General features: G+C 33.1%; 1 protein-coding gene across 1 annotated transcript; it reads right to left on the bottom strand.

The window, feature by feature from the left end:
• Window positions 1-13,254: 13,254 nt before the first annotated feature.
• On the bottom strand, window positions 13,255-17,054 carry LOC109010721 (protein WEAK CHLOROPLAST MOVEMENT UNDER BLUE LIGHT-like 1). The gene is made up of 3 exons (XM_018991625.2): window positions 16,661-17,054; window positions 15,681-15,834; window positions 13,255-15,078 (listed from the first exon to the last, which is right to left on the bottom strand). Exons 2-3 carry the CDS (start codon window positions 15,780-15,782, stop codon window positions 13,408-13,410), a joined length of 1,773 nt encoding a protein of 590 aa, XP_018847170.1. The 5' UTR covers window positions 15,783-15,834; window positions 16,661-17,054; the 3' UTR covers window positions 13,255-13,407.
• Window positions 17,055-23,520: the final 6,466 nt, after the last annotated feature.

The following is a 23,520-nucleotide window of genomic DNA, read 5'->3' as shown; positions in this document are numbered from 1 at the left end:
TTTTAGAAAAAGAAAAATTAGAATAGGACTGATTTTGACCGGTTTAAAGAAAAATAAAACTAGTACTGGACCGAACCAAACTTGGTACTGGACCAGTGGTTCGGTCTGATTTACCGGTTCACCAATTTTTTTTACACCCCTAATTTGGGTACCTGGATTTCTTTTGCAAAATTTGGTCCACCCGAATTTTGTGTTTTAGAAATTCAGTCTCTTTCTGGTGTTACACGAGTTCTGACTTGAGTTAATCCAAGCGAGTACTTGGATCATGAATAGTCTCCAATAGTTATGTTGAATATGTTATTTTGATTTGGTTTTAATAATGATTAAAATATTTACCTTATCTTATATCAATATTATTTTCTTATAAATAGGAATCAATATCTTGTATTCAATAACAATTGAGAATAGTAAAGATGTAGCATTCAAAGTCATATCGCTCTCATTCTCTCCTTTCTAGCTATCGTCTTTTCTATTTTGTTTTATATTTTCTATCAAGTTGAACTGAGGGCTACTTCAATATTCAAGCATAGATTGTTGTAGAAAGTTTTTTGCTAATATTTTAATCACCAAGAGACCAGCTGTATATTAATTTTCCAAAAATAAAATAAAAGAGATCGCAATGAAGTATTTCCTGCAGGTGCTATTCAAATTATTCAGCTAGGGATTTCAATTTCATCATGCATGATTTTTCATGGTCGTTGCCGAATCCAACACGTAAATCCATCGTGGTCGTGAAACCACACCCATGCAGGAAGTTTGAATTCAGCCTATTCAGGTCAGGTCATGAATTAGCATTAAAAAAAATTAAAATACAAAATATTAATTACCTGGTAAAAGTTTGAATGAATTTGGTGGAATTGAAATATCTTTACGTAGCAATTGGGTACTTATCAGATAGTGACATGTAACAACGTGTAATTTTATTAAAAGAATAATATTATATACAATCGTGAAATATTTAAGTATTGCGTAATTATTTTGAAAAAGAATGATGTTTATTATTAAAAAATTAATTTTTTTATGTGAATCTCGTATTTATTCATTTTTTCAAAAAAATTGCACGATGCTTGTACACTTCAAAATTATAAATATCATTTCTCTTATTAAAAATAATACTAAGTTGTCCAATATCCATATCCTCTACATATCAGTTATTGATATGCTGAAAATCATAAAATTCAAAATTTAAATTTCAAAAACAAACTAACAAAATGAATTTTTAAGTAAAATTATAAATAAAAATATATGTACATGTAGCACTAATACTACTCATACCGAGGATTTTGAAAATCTTCGCTAAAATTATTGACCTTGATGAGTAATAATCTTGCTAGAAGGTTATTATTTTTCTATTTTTTGAATTTTCCATATGAAATCTAACGCACCAAGTTGTTTCTTCCAGTTTTGCTACAAATCAGTTACTGTTCACATCACACACGTTGGTATGTATCACTTATCAGATAGTGACACATACCAACGTGTAATTTTATTAAAAGAATAATGATATATACAGTCGTAGAATACTAAAGTACTACGTAATTATTTTAAAAAAAAGTGGTGTCTACTATTAAAAAATTAATTTTTTTTCATGCAAATCCTGTATTTATTCACTTTTTTCAAAAAAATTGCACGACGCTTGCACACTTCACAATTATAAATATCATTTCTCTTATTAAAAATAATGCTAAGTTGTCCAATATCCATACCCTCCACATATCAGTTATTGATATGCTGAAAATCATAAAATTTAAAATTTAAAATTTAAGTTTCAAAAGCAAACTAACAAAATGATTCTTTTTAAGTAAAATTGTAAATAAAAGTATTTATACATGTAGCATTAGTACTACTCATACTAAGGATTTTGAAAATGATGAGTAATAATCTTGCTAGAAGGTTATTATTTTTTTATTTTTTGAATTTTCCATATGAAATCTAACGCACCAAGTTGTTTTTTTCAATTTTGCTACAAATCAGTTACTGTTCACATTACACACTCCACACATATAGCTTTTCATAGGATGTATGGGTGTTTTTTATAGGATGTATGCGTATTTTTCATAGGGTGTGAGATGGTAGATAGTGATTGATGAGAATAATTTTTCTGTTTCTTCTCTCTTCTAAAACAGTACTATTTTCTTCTATAATATATATCTTGATTATTTTGTCTAATTTATTATTATAAGATTGAATGCATTTATGAGGATTAGAACACATAACTTTACTTAGGGATGCTACCTGCCCAATATAAGCGAGTAGCCACCCATCTCATACCTATCCCAATCTAGGTGGGGTGACTAAATTGATTCCTACATCCATCTCCGTCTATTTTTTGATTGTCTACCTCTACTTGCTAGGTGGGTAGATTGATGCCACTACTGTCCAGCCACTCTCGACAGTGAACCTTGAGGCTATTAAGGTGTGAACGGAAAGAGAAGAGGAAAGGAAGGGAGACAGGAGAGGATGGTGAGAGGAGGGGAGAAAAAAGAGACGGGAGAAAAAAAAAATATATGTCAATTTCGTCTACCCTCGCCCGTATAAAATTTTTTTTGAGTGAGGACACGCTCACACCCGCACCTCCCATCCCCTAGTGGGGAGGGAGGATGGACCGGGTTGCGGGGGCCGATGCCCAGCCCTAATTTTACCATCCTCTCTATTTATTTTAAAAAATAAAAAATAAAAGTACACTAATTAGTAATTATATTTCAACCATTTTTATGTTCTACTTTTAAAACTAACATGTTAGATAGTAGAGCCACTGCTCCCAGTCCCGTTGGGAGTTACCAATAGTGTAAAATGTTGTGTTTTTTTATTTTTTATTTTTATACATGTATTTTGTTAATATTGTAAAATATTTTTAAAAAAAATAAAAAAATTATAATATTATTAAAAAATACTTATTTAATCACTAAGTAAAAAAAATATTAAAAAAATATATAACGGGACCGGGAGCTAGACAGGAGCGGTGAGAGTAGCTTTAATCTAGATATTAATGTAAACCCAAAACCAAACACAACCGATACCGATTACTACTCCTAATTAATAAAAGTCAATTCTGGCAAAATCCGAATCTCAGCAGCCAATAAAATTGTGAAGAATAGTCAAAATATGTGTGTGGTGACGATGATATGCGAATCTTCAATAAAAATGCAAAACTTCTTCATCCTCGGGCGCCTTCAAAAAACATTAAAAAAAAAATAGATTCAAATATATATAATATATATTTGCAAGCATATATGTTTAAAAAGAAGAAGATGACTATTGTTGTGACCTCAGCCAATTGATCAATAGGACCCTATAACAAACCATTTGCCTTTAAGGTTTTTTCGCAAACAATTTCAGCAGCTGGAGTCTGCTCATCATGTATTGATAAGATGGAGCACGTGTACGTGATTAACTCTACCTAAGATTTTCTCTCTCATTTTCCAGGAAAATGGAATGCGCCCAGGACATGGGAAATGCCATGCATATTGGCTGTCTTAGTCAAAAGATGTTATAATTAATCAAATCATAGCTAGAGATTAGAATCCAAAGCCGCGTGAATCCAAAGCCGCATATTGGCTCTTGACCGTGAATGAAAAAGATTCTCTAACAACCCATAAAAAAACAAGTGATATTTACGCATGCATGCACACGAATGGCTCCCAAAATGTCATTGTGGATCGAAAAGAACCACTCCATATAATATAAGATCATTGTCCATATACGATCGAGTAGGTTGCATACATGCGCGCGTTTCATGAAAAAGATATGTTGTATTTAAAACACTCCCCTCCCCCCAAAAGAAAAACCTAACAAATACATAAACTTCATTAAGAAATAGGCCAGAAGTATTAAGATGAAGAGATGTGAGATTTGGTATATGGAGGATTTCTAGGAAAAAATTCAAATAAAGGCGTTTAGTCGGTCTCAATTATTCTTTTTCTCGCCCTTTCAGAGAAACTAATGCAACAACGGATGACTTAGTAAAAAAAAGGTGCTCAAGATGTTAATGGGTCTTAGTTCTCAGTTTCGGATCTCTCTTCTTTTATTAGAGTTATCATTAAATTGGATAGGGAAGTTTCCCTAATGTTCGGAGTTTCATTTCGTTCGGTATTGATTATTTGTTATTTTTAGAGACGAGAGTTTCATAGTATCTTGAAAGTTATCACGGTATTCTTCCGTCATAAATAAGGGTTTTTTTTTAATAAAATTGAGAGGAAGTCACTACTCTTGGACATGTGACATTTTCTCTTAAAATAATAATAATAATAAGAAGTATACATGATGATGATCAATGATCGATCTATATAATGTGAATTCATTGGTGATAATTTGAAAAAATTAAGGACAATATATTTAGGTTGGCCTATCAGATTCGAGTCGAGTCGAATCGAATCGAATCGGCAGTGCTTTGGATTTAAATAGCTGCTGCTCAAATAATATATGTTTGAAAAAACAAAACAACGAGTGGGGCTGCTTGTTTTTACTTTTTTTTATCGTACAAGACAAAGATAGGGAATCTCTCCAAATTAAAATTTAAACCTTATTATATATCAAATGTCAAATTTGATAGCTTGGTCCAACTTGGGGCAATCTTCTACACGTGTCACCCATCAGATGTTGATCTTGGATTTGACTTCACGGCAAAGTTGGCTATTCCATCCAACCACGTGGCTGTTAGCCTGTTACCCTCAAGTTTAGACGGTGTAGTTATCCGATTGTTGAGGGGAATATCAAAGTCAAAAGGAAGAACACTATTATATGCGGTCAGCTTTTGTGGGTGAGATTGCTAGTTCTTGTTGGGGGGTGTCGTTATCCTTGCTCCTACCAACTCACAAAATAATAATAATAATATTAATGTTATTTTTGTGAGTATATATCTAAGTAGCTGATAGCTATTAGCAACCATGTTTTAAATTTTGTACCCGTTGATACGGTCAAATTTCTATTGTGTAATCGATACAGAAAATGGTATAATTTTATATTGGTTAGAATTTCGACTATTTCGGTTGATACTGATCAATATTTCGACTTGTACCGATTTATATTTCGGTCCATACCGGTCGATATTTCGGCCTTTACTTTTTCTGTCTTTTTTTTTTATTTCTTCAAACTACAAACTCTTTTTTTGACCCCATAATTCAAACCAGACTATTTATAATTTAGATATATATATATTTATATAATTTATTCATATATAGACTATTATTTTAAAATATAATTTATATATATTTATATATAATTTATTCACATATAAACTATTTCGAAACGATAACAGTATCGAAATATCTCGTTTCAATATCTAGACCGAAACGATCACCAATACGGTATTTAAAATATTAGATAGCAATTCACATTTTCACCCTTACGACCACTTTATGTATTTGAGATTTGTCTCTAACATTATTCTTATTTTTAATACACAAACTTCATTAGTAGTGTAGCTTATCTCTCAACTTCCATTAGGTATCTATGGACACTCATTTTCTTTTCTTATATTTCATTTTCAATAAATTTATTATTGAAATGTATCCACAATACCGCTCTTAGACGGCCATTCTAAAATGAGGCAAGTAGAATGCGACGTTGAATGTTATAAAAAATTTAAGTGTATCTTCCTTATTAATGCTAATTAATTTTACGCACTAAATTAGCAACTTAACAGTCCAACATGCACTTTGTTTATCTAAAAAGATTAGAAATCCAAATAAAATTGCATCATATCATCTTGATTTAGTAAAAAATATGAGTAACTTTGGACGCACATCATTTTTTATAATACATTACACAACTATATTTTAAAATGAACAATAATTTAGTAAAATATTTTGAAATGTATTGTGTGGATATCATTAATCTCTCTCAGTAAATTAAGGACAATCTGAGTAATGGAGCCAACCCAGTGAGTCAGACAACATCCAAAGAGGAGCAGACAGAACATTTATTTTTTTAAGCTAAATCCAAGACTTTGAAGACAGGTTTATTAATTAAGATAATTAAAATATTGTTAATTCTGTATAATCAATCAAAATAATTAATGCTAAATATAAATGATTTCACATGTTAATACATTAACCCAGCCGTCTTTATTTTTTATTTAACATTTTTTTTATATATATTTTCATTAATATAACATATTATTTTTTATTTAATATATAAGGCCCCAAAAACTAATTTTTGCCAATATCAAAATTTGAATCGGCTAAAAAAATTAATATAAGTTCATTTAATTTGCTTCTATAACTTATAGCCGATTTAAATCATATAAATGCAAAACACCAATAAAAAATTAGATCATGACTCTAATTAGAGAGAGAGAGAGAGAGAGAGAACACCATGAATTTTTAGAATTTTGAATTAATATTTCGTTTAAAATAAATGAGTTTTGAGTAATGATACATATAATCGTGGAGTGAACAAGCCTCGTGCAGTCATTTTGAAAAAAAGTGAGATTCATTATTAAAAAATTAATTTCTTTTCGTGTAGGTTCCGTATATATTCATTTTTTTAAAGTGATTGTACGGCGCTTGCACACACACGATTGCAACTATCATTTCTCCAAAAGTAAACCAACAAACTGATGTGATTTGATGTGGTACACTGGATTATAAAGTTAATTTTATTGTAAAATATATCTAACGTATCATATGAAACTACATCAATTTGTGACTTTACTTTTGTTATATCTCTTTGTGGATGTAGCACCCCTCGAGGGAGATTATATTTTGTTTGTTTTGATCAATTTAAATTAAAAAATGGCACGTGCAAGTGACAAATAAATAATTTAGAGACGTATTTTGAAATAATAGTAGTAATAATAAGAATTTCAAAGGATTAAATGTAACTTTCATGACTTCCATGATTAATACATGAATAGGCCGTGCTAGCTTTTTTTTTTCTTTTTAATATAGTAGATTAAGACACAAATTATAAACATGCATATGAAAAACTTGTCTCTTTTGTACTAGCTTCTACCCTTTAACAAAACCAAAGGGCCAAGATTTTATATATATATATATATATATATATATATTTATAGGAAGCTAAGTAATTAGGCCAATCGGTCAAATTCTTGGAGCTTGGGTTCATGACAAAACCTAGTTGTCCACACCACTCCTGTGGCAGTCACCCTCAACCCTAAAATGCAGTAATCATGTTTTACTAACATTAATCAAAGCCAAGATCATGAAGGATTATTATTCTGTTTTTCAACTACTCATGATGTGCAATCACATGACCCTTTTTTTATTTTTTGTGGGTTTTCCTAAGTTGTTCTTGTTGGGATGTTGTTATCTCTTGCCTTTCTCCTAAGAAAGTGTGACAACCCCAATCAAACCATAATATTTATACCTGACCCACCATGTACTTAAAATCTAACAAATTTCTTAATAGGTTAAGAAGATTTCTTAAATGTTTAACATTTTATACACCCAATACGGCGTTGATGTGGAAGCGGCCTTCTACTTCAATAATATTAAAAAAACTAAAATTCTGGTACTATTTTTATTTTTTAAAACTATAACAGGTTGCGCAACAAGTGGTATGTTAACACGTCAACTTGTTAGCCGGCCGGCCGGCCGGTACTCAAGAATCGAGATCACAAGCATTCAAATGTCCAAGGCACGTTGTTTTGACCGAGGCTAATTAACTTGGGAACTAGGATGATTATATGTGCAGCTCTTCTAATAATCTAATAAACAGGTCAATGATAATATGATCAGCACCATGCCAAATGTGTCATCAATCCCAAATTCATGCTTATCTTTGACTAATTTGAATGAGAAGTGATCAATCTGGGAATTGAAATGGTGGAGTCGGATTTTGTTTCAGTGGGTGTTAAGTCTACTCTTCCCCCTTCAAAGCTACATTTTTTGGGTTTCCTGCTGATGAGGGCAGGGCAGCATCTGCTATTTGCCTGCCCGTTTTGGAGAAAGCTTCTTCTGTGTAGCAATTTACTATTTTTAGGAAATCCTTATTTATTTATTCATTCTAATAACAATTTGTATTATTTTTAAAGAAAAATATAACTTAAAAAAATACTAAGAAAAGCAACTAATATTTTTTTACAGCAATTTGTGTATTGATACAAAAAAATAAAATAAAAAAATCAAGTTTTTACAACTTAATTGGTGGTTTCATTTCCGTCGATTAAAATCTCGTCACAAAAAAATACTATTTTTTGACAATAAAAATATGTCGTTGCAAATAATCTTGACGGAAAAATACATTTTGAGGTTTTATGACGATATTACTTAGTACTTCTCTTCTATTTTCATCACTCCCATCCTTTAGATGTCCGAATATTTCATTCATTTCCTTTCAATTTCATCTTATTCTTTCCCTCTTTTTTTTTTTTTTTGGAAGTTTTTTCTTTACACTCCCTTCTTTTTCATGGCTTTAAGAACTCCCAAATCTGAGGGTTGCCAAAATTGAGGTAACACTGGACGATCTTTTAGGATCAATGGTCGATAGATGTTTGGTTGGTAATTGTCATTATTATACAAAACTAGTCCTTCACGCCACGAAAATGCTTCATATAAAGACAACCATACTCACAAGTACCCCAATCAACACTAAAAAAACCCCTCTACATTTCACCACCTTTCTTGATCGGTTAAGCACCAGAGAGAATGATGCATCACGTTTCTCGAGAAACAAACAGAGAAAGAAAGCACTACCAACCACAAACACCTGAGAATTATTAAGTATCTCGAAATCTGGATGGAATGAGTACTTGATAGTTTCATCTCGTCATAAATTATCATACTATTTAAATTATTTACTCAAGCATTCATTTTAATTATATGAAATTCTGAAATATAAGGAGAATATTGCATATTCGTAGATTATTTAATAATTACTTAATTTTTAATTTTTCGTTCGAGTAATACTAGGTACAGGCTAATCTCAAATATAAGTCTTGTTCAAACCTTTTATAAAAATGTGTGTCTCATCAAGAAAAATGAATTCTTCACACTTTTTTATGGTGGAGTTTACTTTTTAATAAAAGACTTGCACGAAATTTATGCATTTAATACTTGTATATATCATTTCTCTATCATTAATGCATCCGTGTCAAATACGAGACATATAAAACTTAAAAGCATTTATTGTTGGCTTAAATCTTACACATTTTTTTTTTGTTTTTGTGGATAAAAATGGATCGCACCCATTCTCTCTCTCTCTCTCTCTCTAGTATTGGAAGACTTACACCAATTAGCATGAAAAAGTATTTAAAAAAACTAGATTTTTTATAATGGTTCTAGGATTAATCTAGGGATCAAGGTCTCCTCAAGTTGTTTGTATTTGAAGGCATTAAATGGAAGAGAATAAATTAAGTGAGCATTACAACATTTATTATTATCCGTAAAAATATTACATATAATTGTATTAAATGAGCAATAAATGTTAATATGTCTCATTTCATATATCATTCTCTTGAGAGGAATTCAGAATATATATATTTACGCACCGACTTAAAAATTGGTAAAATTCTAATTGATTTACTAATTAAGAAAATCGAAGGCAAGTTAGAACGCATGACGGGTGGTGATAAAAAGAAAGAGAAACAAACAAATGTAAAGAATAGTTAGTGTGATGGTATGCCTAACCCCAAGCTTTAAAACCAAAACCCTAACTGCCACAGTTAGTTTAGCACATGGTAATGAAACCCTAATTATAAGGGTTTGTGCCCAAGATTAGCCGTCCTTAATTGACTTGTCTTAGCCATCTATATATTTCACTAGCAATTAGCATATTATATGACCCCTACGACACTTTGTCGATGTGTACAAGTATTAGAAGTCATGGTCGTTTTACCTACTTTTTCGGCTTGGAGATCACCATTCAAGACTTCTAGACGTATACAGAACTATTAAGTGACCCACACGACATGCATCCATCTCTTTTAATCCCCACATATGGAGCACATTTATTATGTGATATTTTCAATGAAGTTAAATTATAAAGAGTGGTGCTACTTTTGTCGCCTTTATGTGTCTATTCTGTGGGCTGTCTAGTGTAAATTATATTTTATTTTTTTACTTTTTATTTCAAATATTTTTTGAATATATTTAAATAGTTTTAAAAATAAAAAAATTTTCTTAATTATTAAAAAAAATTAAATATATAAACAGTCAAAATAAGAAGATAAAATGAAGAAGCATACTAATATTATTTAATTATAAAATCATTGACCAAAATTTAGTATGGATTTTTTCTTTTCTTTTTTGGTTCTAACATGAATATATGTCTACTTAATTATTGTTGGGTTTGTTTCTAATTATGCATGAGATCTGAGACATGAAATTTATATGATTTGATGTGATTATTCGAGTTGTAAATTTCTTTTTGTAAGATATATATGATGTAATATATTATTTAAGTCGCGTCATAAGTTTTTTTATTTTTTTTTTTTACATGGACCGGAAGACTTTGAACTTTGGCAACCTCGCAAATAAGTTTGTTCTTTTGCATCTAGAAAACGTATGCAAAACTACTTGTCTAACTGAGAAGGGACAACATGAGTACTAACTTTGACAGGGCATTTGACCCGCAAACCCTTTAGAATCATCACTCCTACCAGAGTGGTACGTACCCCTTTAATTGCTCTGTGGGACACTGGGACTTGCCTACCAAATTGGAAATAAGAATGAGACCAAGGACAGAATTCCGGCATGCAAATCATAAAGTAAAATGTTACTTTTATTGCTCATTTTTACTGTTTTATTCTATCGTTATCATTTTTTATTTTTTATTTTATTTTTTTTACTTAGTAATTAAAGAAATATTTTTTTAATAATATTATGATTTTTTATTATTTTAAAAAATATTTAAAAACATTAAAAAATACATATAAAAAAAAATGTCCCAAACAAAAAAAAAACGCAAATCAAAGAATTCAGAATCTGCTCCCTACTTTATTACTTTCACACCCCAGGCCCAGATTCACTGTATAGAGTGTGCATGAAAAACAGCTAAAAAAATTTGCAGATGAACTAATTCATAAAAGAATATTTTGTGCTGTCTATCTATCACAAAGGGGAAATGTGCATTTTACTAGTGGTAGAGCAATTTACTACAGAAAACAAGGAAGCAAAAAAACTTCTTTTTTTCATTTTTATTTTGTTGCATTCCTTTAAAGATGGATAGTTGTTCTCAGGTGATCAACCTTTTTTCTAGATTTAACTAGTGGGGGCGGGGGGAAGAAGCTGAGGCCTTCATGCTTCTCTTGGCATGGTACATCAGGCACACTTCCTTCCTATCTGTTATTCTTCTTCCTGGCTAGGTATTAGGTTGTTGACAAGGGAGGGGAATATATGCACAATCATGGGCAGAACTAGGATTTGGTGCCCCACTGTCTGGGTAGTAAAGTGTATTGTATGTAGGGGTAAATGGTAACCAACATTTAAGATAGCAAAATGCGCCACTAACATTTAACATTAATCATATAAAATAGTTATCTAGAGACAACTAAATTATTCAAGCCGTTAATCTGAACCTCTCACTTGAGTTCCATCAAACTTAAGTGAATGATAAAAATTAAGATAAAAATAATTTTTATCGTTTGTTTCAACAAACGATAAAAATTAAGCAAACAAACGATAAAATTAGTTATGTGGTTTTATCTTTGTCTTCACTCCTAATTGTTAATTCGATGGTAGTACATATGTACTTACTAGCAAAACTAATCCAAATTAATAAATTAGCTAGTGGAAGACTTGAAATAAAAGTATAAATATATAGGAAAAATGAGGTTGTAGAAAATACCAAATAGCTTATAAAAAGAGACAAAGATATATTTTTGCCTCTTATGAGATGTGAAAAAAAATGAAAATGTGAGATTTTATTAATGACAAAAAATAAGTGTGAGGATGAAAAACTGTTGAAAATCTAAAAAAAACCTAGAAAACTAAGTACTAAGTAAGAGATTTTTGGGGGGAAATTATCTTTATATTAAGACATCTTTAAAAAACCATATACTAAAATAAGTTTTTAAAAATTTTTGGGGCGCTATCATCAATGTAGGTCCGCCCCTGTGCAGCACAGTGCCTAAGCTTATGGATGGACTCACTCAGAGCATTTTCATTGGATTAGCTAAAAGCTAAATCCAATGAAAATTTAGCTATTAGGTGGATAAATTGCTCACATTGAATTAGCTATATTCCAAATATTTAGAATATAGCTACAGTAATATCCAAACTAATTTCTAAATTTGGAAGACACTATTCATTCATCAAATCCTTTTTATATTATTTATTTCTCTTTCTTTTTAATATTAATTATTTCTCTCTCCATTTTAAATGACAATTGAAAAAATATAATTAGAATACAATTACAAATTAATATATAATATTATAAATAGTAAAATATGAAAAATAAAATAAATTCATAATTAAAAAAATTAAAAAATTTTCAAAATTATTAATTACTCATTACTATATAATGAATAAATAGATAATTCAATTTGGAGATTTGATGTAAATAGTCAAAATTAAATTCATCTTATATTATTTTATTGTCATATAATGAAAAAATGGCTATTCCAATGTAAAGATTTATATAAATGGAATAGCTAAAAGTTAAATTCATCTTACATTCATAAAAAATATACTTTAATTTAGCTATTCCAATGAGAGTGCTCTCAGTACTTATGATCAGTGCATTAAGTATGTCTGCTTAACAAATACTTAGCAAAGACCTGCGCTGGAGACAGGCCCATTAGGTAGTGGTAGTCATTACTACCCGGTGCTTTCTCATCTAGTGCTAAACTGGATTAATTTCAGAATGCGAGTTGGCCTTAAAAATGCAATTCTGTTTTAGAAAATGATGTCCTCTGCTGCCCATGTGTGAGTTCTAAACTCAGGATTTCAATCAGAGTAAAACAAACAACTTTTAAGAGGTAAAGTTTCTTATCATAAATCCACCTTAGCGAATTCACTTTGAGTTCCAGACATAAACTCGGCACAAACTCATCTTTCCTGGGAATCTCTTCTAATTGTAAAACCTTTTGTTCTCAGAACTAGGCAGATCGACAATTAGCAAAGAAATGACCCCTGGGAAACCATATAGGGTTCTATCATAGCTAGACACAAATTTCTTGGAGACCTAATGCCAGATAAACTCTAGCACGTTCATGAGAAATAATTACTTGAATGAGACTCGGGCTACTACTCAATCCCGATACGTACTAACACCCCCCCCCAAAGGTTCGAGATTTGATATTGATAGATAAGTACTACTAGATTTGCTTGGGTCTGTTTAGTTTCTGAAATCTGCAAACATTTACTGCATCATAAATATAGAATATAAAACTACAATCGTTTATACAATCAATTTATACAAATCACTTCAGATAATCAATCTTTGTCCAGGATGCACCATTGGCAAATATATTAATTGAACCAAACTCTAGAAGAACTTTTATCGCTAAAATTCCATGTTCAGAACCTTACCCAGAGGCTGATATGTTGTAGGTGGCCTGTCATATTGAGGAGGGTAAAATTCTTTAGGAGCAGATTCCTCCCGGAGTGCAGCTAGAGCAGCCTTTCTCCGTTGCTTATGCTCTCGCCACCTCCTTAGCTGATCCTCAATTGCAAGTTTAGCTTTCTCAGCTAACTCAGCTCTGCTGACAGCCTGTTCTGCACGAGTCCTGAACTCCCCAACTTTCACCATTGCAACTTCTAATTCTTTCTTCAAATTCTCCAATTCGTACTTATTTTCATGCAAAGTTAATTGACCTGCATTTTCCCCTACTACAACATGCATGTAATTAGCTTTCTCGGCCTTTTTAATAAGGGACTCATATTCTTTCAGTGAAATTGTTATGTGGCTATCATCCTCATCTCTCTTCCCTTCTTCTTCTGTTTTCAACTCATCAATTTGGGAAGGTTCTACATCTTGGAAAGCCCTTTCAGATTGGAAGTTGACAAGAACAGAGTTTTCAGCTTCTTCAGCCAGATGATCTCCTTGATTTTCCTTCTTTGCTTCCTGTGCTTCTACAGCTAGTTGCTGAACTGCAAGATATAGCCCAGATTTAACACTCTCAGCTCTTGCTTCTGCAGCTTCTGCTGCTGCAATTTTGGACTTCCCTTTGTGAAGCTCAGCTTTCAGCAGTGCCACCTCTATTTCTGCTTTTGTTTCTCTTGACCTAATCTCATCCATATTAGTCTTGACCTCCAGCAACTCACGTGTAAGTGTTTCAGCAACACAGTTCAAGCGGCATGCCTCCTCCTTTGAATTGTGAAGCTCTAGCTTTAACTGATTTAGTTCCATTTCTAATGCCTCAATGTAGGCTGATCGATCCAAACTTTTTCTCTCCTTGACTTCCAGATCTGCTTGAAGCTCATTCAAATCTTTTATGGCATCAGATGCAGTTTTTTCAGATGAACTAAGTAGTTCATTTGCTTGCTTAAGTTGCAACTGAAGCATATCAATAAATACAGACTTGGTCATGAGCTGATTTTCCAATTCATCCATCATTTTTACCTGTTTTATCATATCTTCCAAGGTCACCTGTGCTTGAACTGCCGCTGCTGTTGCTAACTCTATCTCAGCATCTTTCTCAGACAATAGTGAAAGCTTTTCTTTCTCTGCTTCGACAGCAGCAAGTCTTGACATAGCAATAGCTTCGGTGAGCTCTGAGACACGTCTTAAAAGCTCTTGTGTCTTTTCCTTTTCCATGTTGGCAGCGGTCTCCATCAGTTCTGCTTGTGTCATGGCCTCCCGGTTAGAATCTCTGGCAAGAGCAAGTTCTGTTTCCATGCTGAGCAGTTCTCCTTGTGTGGCCTTTAACTCGCTAAGAGCATGTGTAAGTTGCTCTCGAGTCTTTATAGTTTCCAATAGTTGATCATCCTTCTCCTTTATCTTGGAATCAAGTTCACCTACTCGAGTTCTAGCCTCTCCACATTCATGAATGAGAATATCTCTCTCAATCTCTGTATTTTTCAGCACGATAGAAAGTTCATCAGCTGACTTCTGGTGCTGTTCGAGCTTAAGAAGAGCTTGCTTGTAGGCAGTGTCCTTGGCTTCCAGTTGCACCTTGTAATTGGCCAGATCCTTTAACAGCTCTTCATGCTCTTTCTTGTTCTCACATTCCCTCTGGTCAAAAAGAACAAATGACACAAATAGTGACTGCTTACAAATAAGCATATACAATATGCTGCTTAGAAAATAAAAATTAAAAAACAAAAAACAAAAAAGATATGGGATATTCGTATGAGAATGGTTATTCCACCTAATGTTTTAAGAATGGTTATGCAAACAATTCCCAAACGCCAGAAATGTATGCCATATAAATTAACCAACTCTATTGCAGTGGCCCAAATACAAAATTCAAATGTTTGCCTAAAAAATCCAATTCAAATTGGAATTCACAGGTTTCCATGAAATACACCAAAGTCTGATCCATAAGCAAAATAAGATCCTAAAAACTTTACCAATTTTTTTGACAGGTAATTGAAGAAACAATAAAAAACAGTAACTTTACCATATAGTTATCATGTATGTATACAACATGCACATGCGGAGTAGCACAAGTATTATGTATTTAGTCAAACCTAAGCTTTGATCCGGTCAGACCAAACACACCTTAATTGGGTCTGGGCTCAGTTCTATGAAGAAAGGAGTTTACATCATATGTCGCAACTGATATTTAATTTGTAACATCAACTATTTTATATTGATGTGCATTAAGTTCTTACATCGCTGCTGGTACACCAAGATTTCCTCTGATCACTTTTCTCCCCAAACAAGGAGAGAGCAACTTGGACTGGTTCTATAGGCTTGGTATCAATCTCACCCATAATAACAATATTAAGAAAATGAGTAGCACTCTCCCAAACTCTGCAACGCAATCTGCAAATGATTTAAATCAAAATTAGCTTATCCCAAAGCTTTTTATGCCTTAACACGCGCACACACACTCAAAATATACGAAGCCATGTGCAACAGGGTAACTATAGAAGCCTTTGCTCCTTTAAATATGGGAAATTGTAAGATTCTACAAGCACACAAGTCTCTCCTCACAAAACACTAAGCTTACATGAAATGAAAGGGCTACTACAAATAGAAATTTAAGTAAAATGGATGTCTTTCAATACAGAAACCAAAGAGGGATGAATTCCATTTCCTTCCCAAGTAGAGCAGAGCTTCGATACATAAACAAACTAGTTCAGACATTATAAAAGATTAAAAAAAAGTGCCTAAAATCAATATTGGCTTTGGTCCAAAATTCAGTTGCAGCTTTAGTTACATGCTTACAAAGATCCAGTTTTACCGAAGAATGGATTTTCAGGTATTAAATGTCACATAGAACTATAGTAATTCCTTAAAGTGCCTAAAACCAACTATAAATGAGGATTAATATACGTAAGCTTGACAGAACATAGAGAACTGTGCAGTTAAAGTGACGTGGATTCCTTACAAGCATGTAGTTTACTTACATGAATCTCAGTTTCTATATCTGCAAGGACTTCCTAACCAGAATTAGATAGCGACCAAGTTTTAAAAATTGCACTAAAGTATATAAGATGAAACTATAAGGATGAAATGAAAAAGAAACTTTCGGAATTGATTGCTCCTACTCGTTCTTATCAAGCTCTGTGCTGTAGATTAAAGCTCAACAATACTAATTTATTTCATTGTCCTACAATTTCTGGCCAACCAAATCGGAGAGAGATACCTGGAATTCCGGCCAACCGACTTTCTGAGAAAACGAAGGGAGGATGCGGAGAAAACGCGATTGGGGAAGCGAGGAGTGATGATGTTTCCTAGAATGAACCACTGTATTCTTAAACTGCCACTTTATCTGCTTCGTGGTTGTTTTTTTTTTTGTTTTTGGGAGGAATCGAGGCGGTGAATATTGTCAGAATCGAAGGGTCCATGGGGGTTAGAAGGTAAGGAACGATCGATGGACATGAACCTCGAAGGGATCGACACATTCCAATTCTAGTAGTTCTGGTTCCTAGGATTTCACGGACTTTATTTTCGTTAATGTTTCTGGCTTTTTGTGTTCCTCCGGCCATTGTTGCTTCTCAGTTTTGAAGACACTGAGCGATTCTCTCTCTCTCTCTCTCTCATCAAGATCTTCTGAAGACGGCTCCATAAATATAGTCTATATAATTACATTATTCTCCTTTTTTTTTCATTATTCATGTGATTTTTGTAGCATGTTCTAATTAATTTTTTAAATTTTATGATGGTTTTAGACAGCGGTGGTAATTCATGATTCTGAGCATGTTTATGTGGTATTTCATGAGTAGTCAATTTGAGTCCGAGCCGTTTAATCAAACGGGTCAAATCCTAAAATTCGAACCTAACTCGTTTAATTAACAAGTGACACGATACAGTTCGCTTATCATGTTTAGTAATTAACTTTTATTGAATTAACATGTACATGACTCATTTAACATATTTCAATTTGTTTAGCTCGTTTCATATAAGAGCAAATCTTATAACCGGTCCGTTCATCCTCCACCAAAAAGTAGTCTTCCAATAAATTAGTGCCATGTAGGCTTTCTATTTGAACTACAATGTGACCGCACTGCAGGAAACCACGCTCCCCCTCTCACGCTCAGATCTCTTCGTCCCCCATTGCATCCCCTCGCTCGCCTTCTCACACTCACAACCCCCCGCAGCCCATCCCAGCCCCTCGCACACTCAAATCTCCAGAGCCCCTCACCCACCTCTCGGACAGAAAACCACCCCCTCACCCACCTCTCGGATAGAAAACCACCCATTCGCCCACCTCTCGCCCCCATATATGGCTATGAATCAATTAGCTTGAATCTAAACTTTAGTTTGCGGTGAGATTTGTAAGATTTTCACCTACTAGACTTGAGAAATTCAAGACTTTTGTTCATGCTGTGGGTTCTGAATGTAAGAAGATGTTGTGTCTTGATATTCTTACAAGATGAAACTCAATATTCTTAATGTTGAAAATGACCAAACAATATAGAAAGACCTTTGATGCCATGTGTGATTAGGACATGCAATATGTCTACCACTTTGATGAGGACGAAGGGAGATCGGGATAGCCCAACAATATTGATTGTAAAAATATATTGTTTTTATAGAAATGTTTAGGCTCTTTTATGATGTCACATGAACCATTTCTAGCTGTTTATATGCAACACCAATGAATATTGTCAATAAATGTAACGACCTGATCCTATATTAATTGGGATAAATGAATAATTTTATTAGGCTCAATAAATAAGTTAAAGCTCATAAAAGAGTTATCGGATAAGTTATATTTATTTTAACCTAGAGTTAAACCTACATTATTTAAAAAAAAAAAAAAAAAAAAAACTTCAAGCTTGTGAGTTAGAATCCAAACATTATTAGCATTCTAGATTCATCTTCATAATAAAACTCCTAACTGATTTTCCTCCATGAACTCCAAGCCATGCACGTCTCTCTCCATTAGTCACACATGCACGTTCCTACATCTATTTATACACTTCATGCACAACCCTTTTTGCACATACTGCCTTTCATGCATTCTAGGGTTTTCAAAGCTGCAACAGCATCCTCCTGCGCCAAAAACTCCTTCACTTCATAGAACCACCAGCCGCAACAAACGACCAAGAGATCACGTACACCCCAAACCAAAACTAGCCACTGCCCAACCAACGCGAAACCTCAGCACCATCGCAGCCCAGTTTTCATCCACTCGAAAAGAGGCGCAAACCTCCTTGCACCACCATCGGCTAGGCTTTTTTCAAACCATCAAACAACCTTCTTGGTTCTCATTTCCACACGACCAACGCAGCCCCTATTTTAAGCAAGGAAAAAGCAAATAACATTGGAGACGTCCCTCTCAGCCACCGTGCAACTTCAAACTGCTCCACATCGTGACTCCCAACCAACCACCCAGACCTCACCACCAAAGTCAGTTATGAACCCACGACAGAAAGCAACACCCTCAACCTCACTGAAGGACCTCTGTTCTTGCATCCGAAAACAGAGCATGGCTCTTCCCTTCGCAAGCTGCCCAGCCATGAACCACCCTCCACCACCATAGTAGTCAGCATCTCCAAGCATGGCAGCACCGCCCCAGAACGTACAGTGAAAATACCACCGCCCTCTCTCTCGGTAACCTGCCTCCTCTCCCTCACATTGTGTCCTCTCCCTCTCGTTCATCTCATCTCTCTCACTCTTCATCTCTCTCTCTCTCAGTTGCATAGCCGCCCACTCACCAGAGTTGCCATCGCGCCCAACCACTAGCTGCCGCTAGTTGTTGATCATGGTAAGCTACTGCCCACTGCCTCTCAAAGTGAGGTCATCTCCTCCCTTCAAATGTCTAAAATCCCGTACCTAGAAACACATAACAGGTGAAGGTGAAGGTGTAGGTAAATTACAAAAATACACATGCCTATTTAGGATTAATGGTTGGGAATATTTTTAGGAAGATTTTAGAAAATATAGACTATTTTTAGTATTTTAGATTATAAATAAATCACATGTTTAATTAGAAATTTATGCAAATTATGTGTTTATTTTTTTAGGCGACCGATTACGTGCCAAAAATAGTAGATTAGCGCTGCAAGATAAGTAACATGATCATACCCTTACACGTATGTACAGTAAACGACATGTCTTTTATAAAAATATTATGCATGTATGCCCTCCATTGGAAGCATTTTTTTACGTATCATAGACATGATAAAATTATGAAAATCCATGATTTTATGTGAAGATTTATGCATTTAATTTATTTATGAAAATCCATGATTTTATATGAAGATTTATGCATTAAACTCATATTTTATGAAAGAAGTTATGCATCAAAAGATTTATGAAAGGTCATGATTTTATGTGAGAGTTATGCATGAAAATAATTTATAAAAAATCACAATTTTATGTTAAGAAACATGTATCATGAAAATTTATGAAAGAATGCGATTTCATTTGAAATCTATGATATGACAAGTATGCAAGTATGATTATGATTAAGATATGTAACGGCCTATATTATGATATGAAGACGATATCTATGTTATCGGTATATTGCATTCTCAGGTCATATATGTTTATAACGCACCAAATATGTCTTCCTTATGTGTGGATTCCACAACATGCGGCCACGGGCGGAATTAGAATCTACTTAGATTCGATTCGCTAACCCTAACTCACGGGGTTCAACAGTGGGTATCGACTTATGATAAGTGAAAGAAAAGTTCATATTTATGTTCATGTTATTTATGTATATATTTATGAGTATGCGCGTTTTTCAAGAAACTTTATATTTATTATGTTTACTGTATGATGTGTTGTTTATTGATTATTCAACTCATTTTTTTATGTTTTTATGTTTTAAACCACCACAGGTGATGACATTTATGAGGATGAGACTGCAGGACAGGACTTGATCCCGGAAGGCGAGGCAGAGGCCTAGACAGATTATGTTATGATTAGTTTTATGGTTTAAAGTTTAAATAAATTATTTTGATAAGCACATGCGATTTTAGTATTTTTTAAAATAAGTACTTCTGCAGACTCTATTTTGGATTTATAAGTATTTATTAAAGTTTGTTTTATTTATGGAAATCTTTCGCATCTGGCACATCATTAAAAGAAAAGTTTTAAATTCAAGTTTAGTAGCACACTGGCTCCCCGAAAATTCTAAAAATATTTTTACTGGGGAGCAAACTATTACAATAAATTTGTCAAGTGAATGAGCAATTAGATGAAATGTGCGAAAGTATTGCTCCCACTTTACATAATGTGGCATTGAATATGAGGCTCAAGTACTATAACACTCTGCTCCCAAATAAAGATATTTTTTTTTTTAAATTTTTGAGGAGCTAATGTGCTACAAAACTTGACTAAAATTTTTCTTGTAATGACGTGTCAGATGCGAAAGATTCCATAAATAAATTTTTTTTATTAAATATTTAAAATCCAAAATAAAGTCTATGGAAGCATTTATTTAAAAAAAATACTAAAATCTCAGGTGTTTATCAAAGTAATTTATTTAAATCTTAAATTATAAACTGAACATGACATAAATTATCTAGGCCTATGCCTCACCTCCTTGGGTCAAGTCCTCTCCTACATTCTCATCCTCATAAATGTCATCACCTGGGATGGTTTAAAAACATAAAAGATATGCAAAAATGAGTCGAAGATTCAACAAGAAATCCATCACAACGTAAATATAATAAACATAAGGTTTTCATAAAAATGTTCATGCTGAGAACTTAAAATTCATGACTGTTCATACTGATGTTTATGCTATGCATGACTGATTTATCTGAATTAACTGATTGATCTAACTTAACTGTCTGATCTAACTGACCAATATACTTAACCTTGTGTACGAGGTTGTGCACCGACCCCCAACCCGCGGCCGCAATGAGAGCTGCTGACAGTATTCTAACATACTATAGTGGATCACGCTTGAGTCCATGACTTGCACATCCTCTGTAACAACCCGATCCTAAGTTTAGGCCATAAGATAAATTTTATGTATTTTTCATATAACTATTATTATTATTATTATATCAGATTTTACGTTTCACTAGAGTTTGGTTTGAATTTAAACTTTATTTCTCCCTATCTCCCCTGAATCTCATCTCTTGATTTTATAATCCTAACCTCATACACATCCTTATCCCCTAATTTGATAAATCCAAATCCTAATGGAACCAACTTTAAAATCCTCTCAGCAAACGTTCTTTTTCCACGAAACCTCAAAAATAAACACAATAAACCTCCAACTTCTTACGTCTCTTAGTGTTAGTTGATAGTGTTCAAATGGAATACCAACTCTCACATCAAAACCCTTATAAATCCTCTCTTCATCCCCACAATATTTCCATCAACAACCCCACACTTCAAATCAGAGTTACACACTAAAAACAGAGAAAACCACTTCCCCGACAGCCACCATAGCACTTCCCTTCGTTCTAAGTTGTCCATCACACCGACACCACTTCAAGGGATGTCAGAGTACCTCTCGAAAAACACAGAGGCTGTCGACCAGTTTTTTTTCTTCCGTCACCCCAGGTCCACGATCACGCGATCACGCATTTCTGTCTCTTTCGGTGAGTTCTGAAACTCCCGCACAGCTATATTACTTTTCTTACTTCTTTTTACTTTCTAGTTGGTAAAAGTCTAGTAGGTTCTTTTATACTTACTTCGGTAAGTCTAGTTGGTAAAGTACTTCCATAAAGCACCCTTTGACTTGTAACTCTCCTATAGTATTTAATTAATATTTATTTTGAGATTATTACATATACACCGCTTAGTGTTTAAGAAATGATTGAATTGTTCTTAGACTGACTATTTTTCGTGGGCTCTTATCTATGAGATTAAGTCTTATTTTGTTACAAAGATTAACAAGTTGTTTTTAAATTGGACTAGACTTCATATTTTAAGTTAGGCTTACTTTAATTAAATAAGTACGTTAACCCATTAATCTATATTTTAAAGAAATTATTTATATTATTAAATGTTAATTTTTTACTTGATTTCAGTAGTAAATACTAAATGGTTTAATTATATAACGAGTCTTATGAAACCAGTTTTCATTAATATCTAGTACATTTAAATACAATATGATTCCTACTAAATTATAATATGTTATTAATATTTAAATAATTTAAATACTTTTATTGATTATGGTGTTAGACAAAAGATTTATTTAACTATCTTTTAGATTGTGAATTTAATTTAGTAGGATATTAGTACATATTGTTCCCAAACAGTTTTAGTGATAGTTATTATTTCGTATAGGTGTCGAGTTACGAAGTGATATTCAGGAAGAAACGCAGCGAGGTAAGTAGTTTGATCATAAATTAGGATCATCACAGTTCAGCTTATATATAAGTATTATTCAAGCCAGTTCATTGACAACTATTATTTATGCACCACTCATGTCATATGCAAACATGTCATCTAGCATAGTATACGATCATGTCATTCCGCATCATATTCAAATTCAAAAATTATAATTATGTATATATTATGTCTACATCTCATGTGTATAAGACACGTAATCTATCTTAAGTTCAAGTGCAAGATAAGATTAGATCAATTAATCAAATGGTCATTCAGATGCATAGTACTAATGCAGTTCAGTTTTCAGGGTGGATGTGCAAGGTACGGGCTCAAGCATGGTCCACCATAGTATGCCAGAATACTATCAGAGGCTTCCCCTTACGGCTGCGGGACGTGGGGCCGGTGCACAACCTCACACACAAGGTTAAGTGTGTTGGCCAGTCAGATAAATCAGTTAAATCAGTCAGACCAGTCAGTTAATTCAGTTAAATCAGTCATGCATAACATAAGCATCAATATGAATATTCATGAATTTAAACTCTCAACAGGAAAATTTTTATGAAAACCTTATATTTATTATGTTTATGTTGTGATGGATTTCTTGCTGAGTTTTCAACTCATTTTAGTTTGTTTTCATCTTTTTAACCACCTAGGTGAGGATGATGAATACGAGCATGCAGACCAGGATTAGAATGAGCAGTTAATTTTAGTTTCAAACTTTTTAAAATAAAATTTACTTTTATGACATGAATTTAT

The sequence above is a fragment of the Juglans regia genome, chromosome 2 (assembly GCF_001411555.2).
Source record: "Juglans regia cultivar Chandler chromosome 2, Walnut 2.0, whole genome shotgun sequence".
Lineage (NCBI taxonomy): Eukaryota > Viridiplantae > Streptophyta > Magnoliopsida > Fagales > Juglandaceae > Juglans > Juglans regia.
Note: the sequence above shows the minus strand (reverse complement) of the source record. Positions and strands in the feature narration are given on the sequence as shown.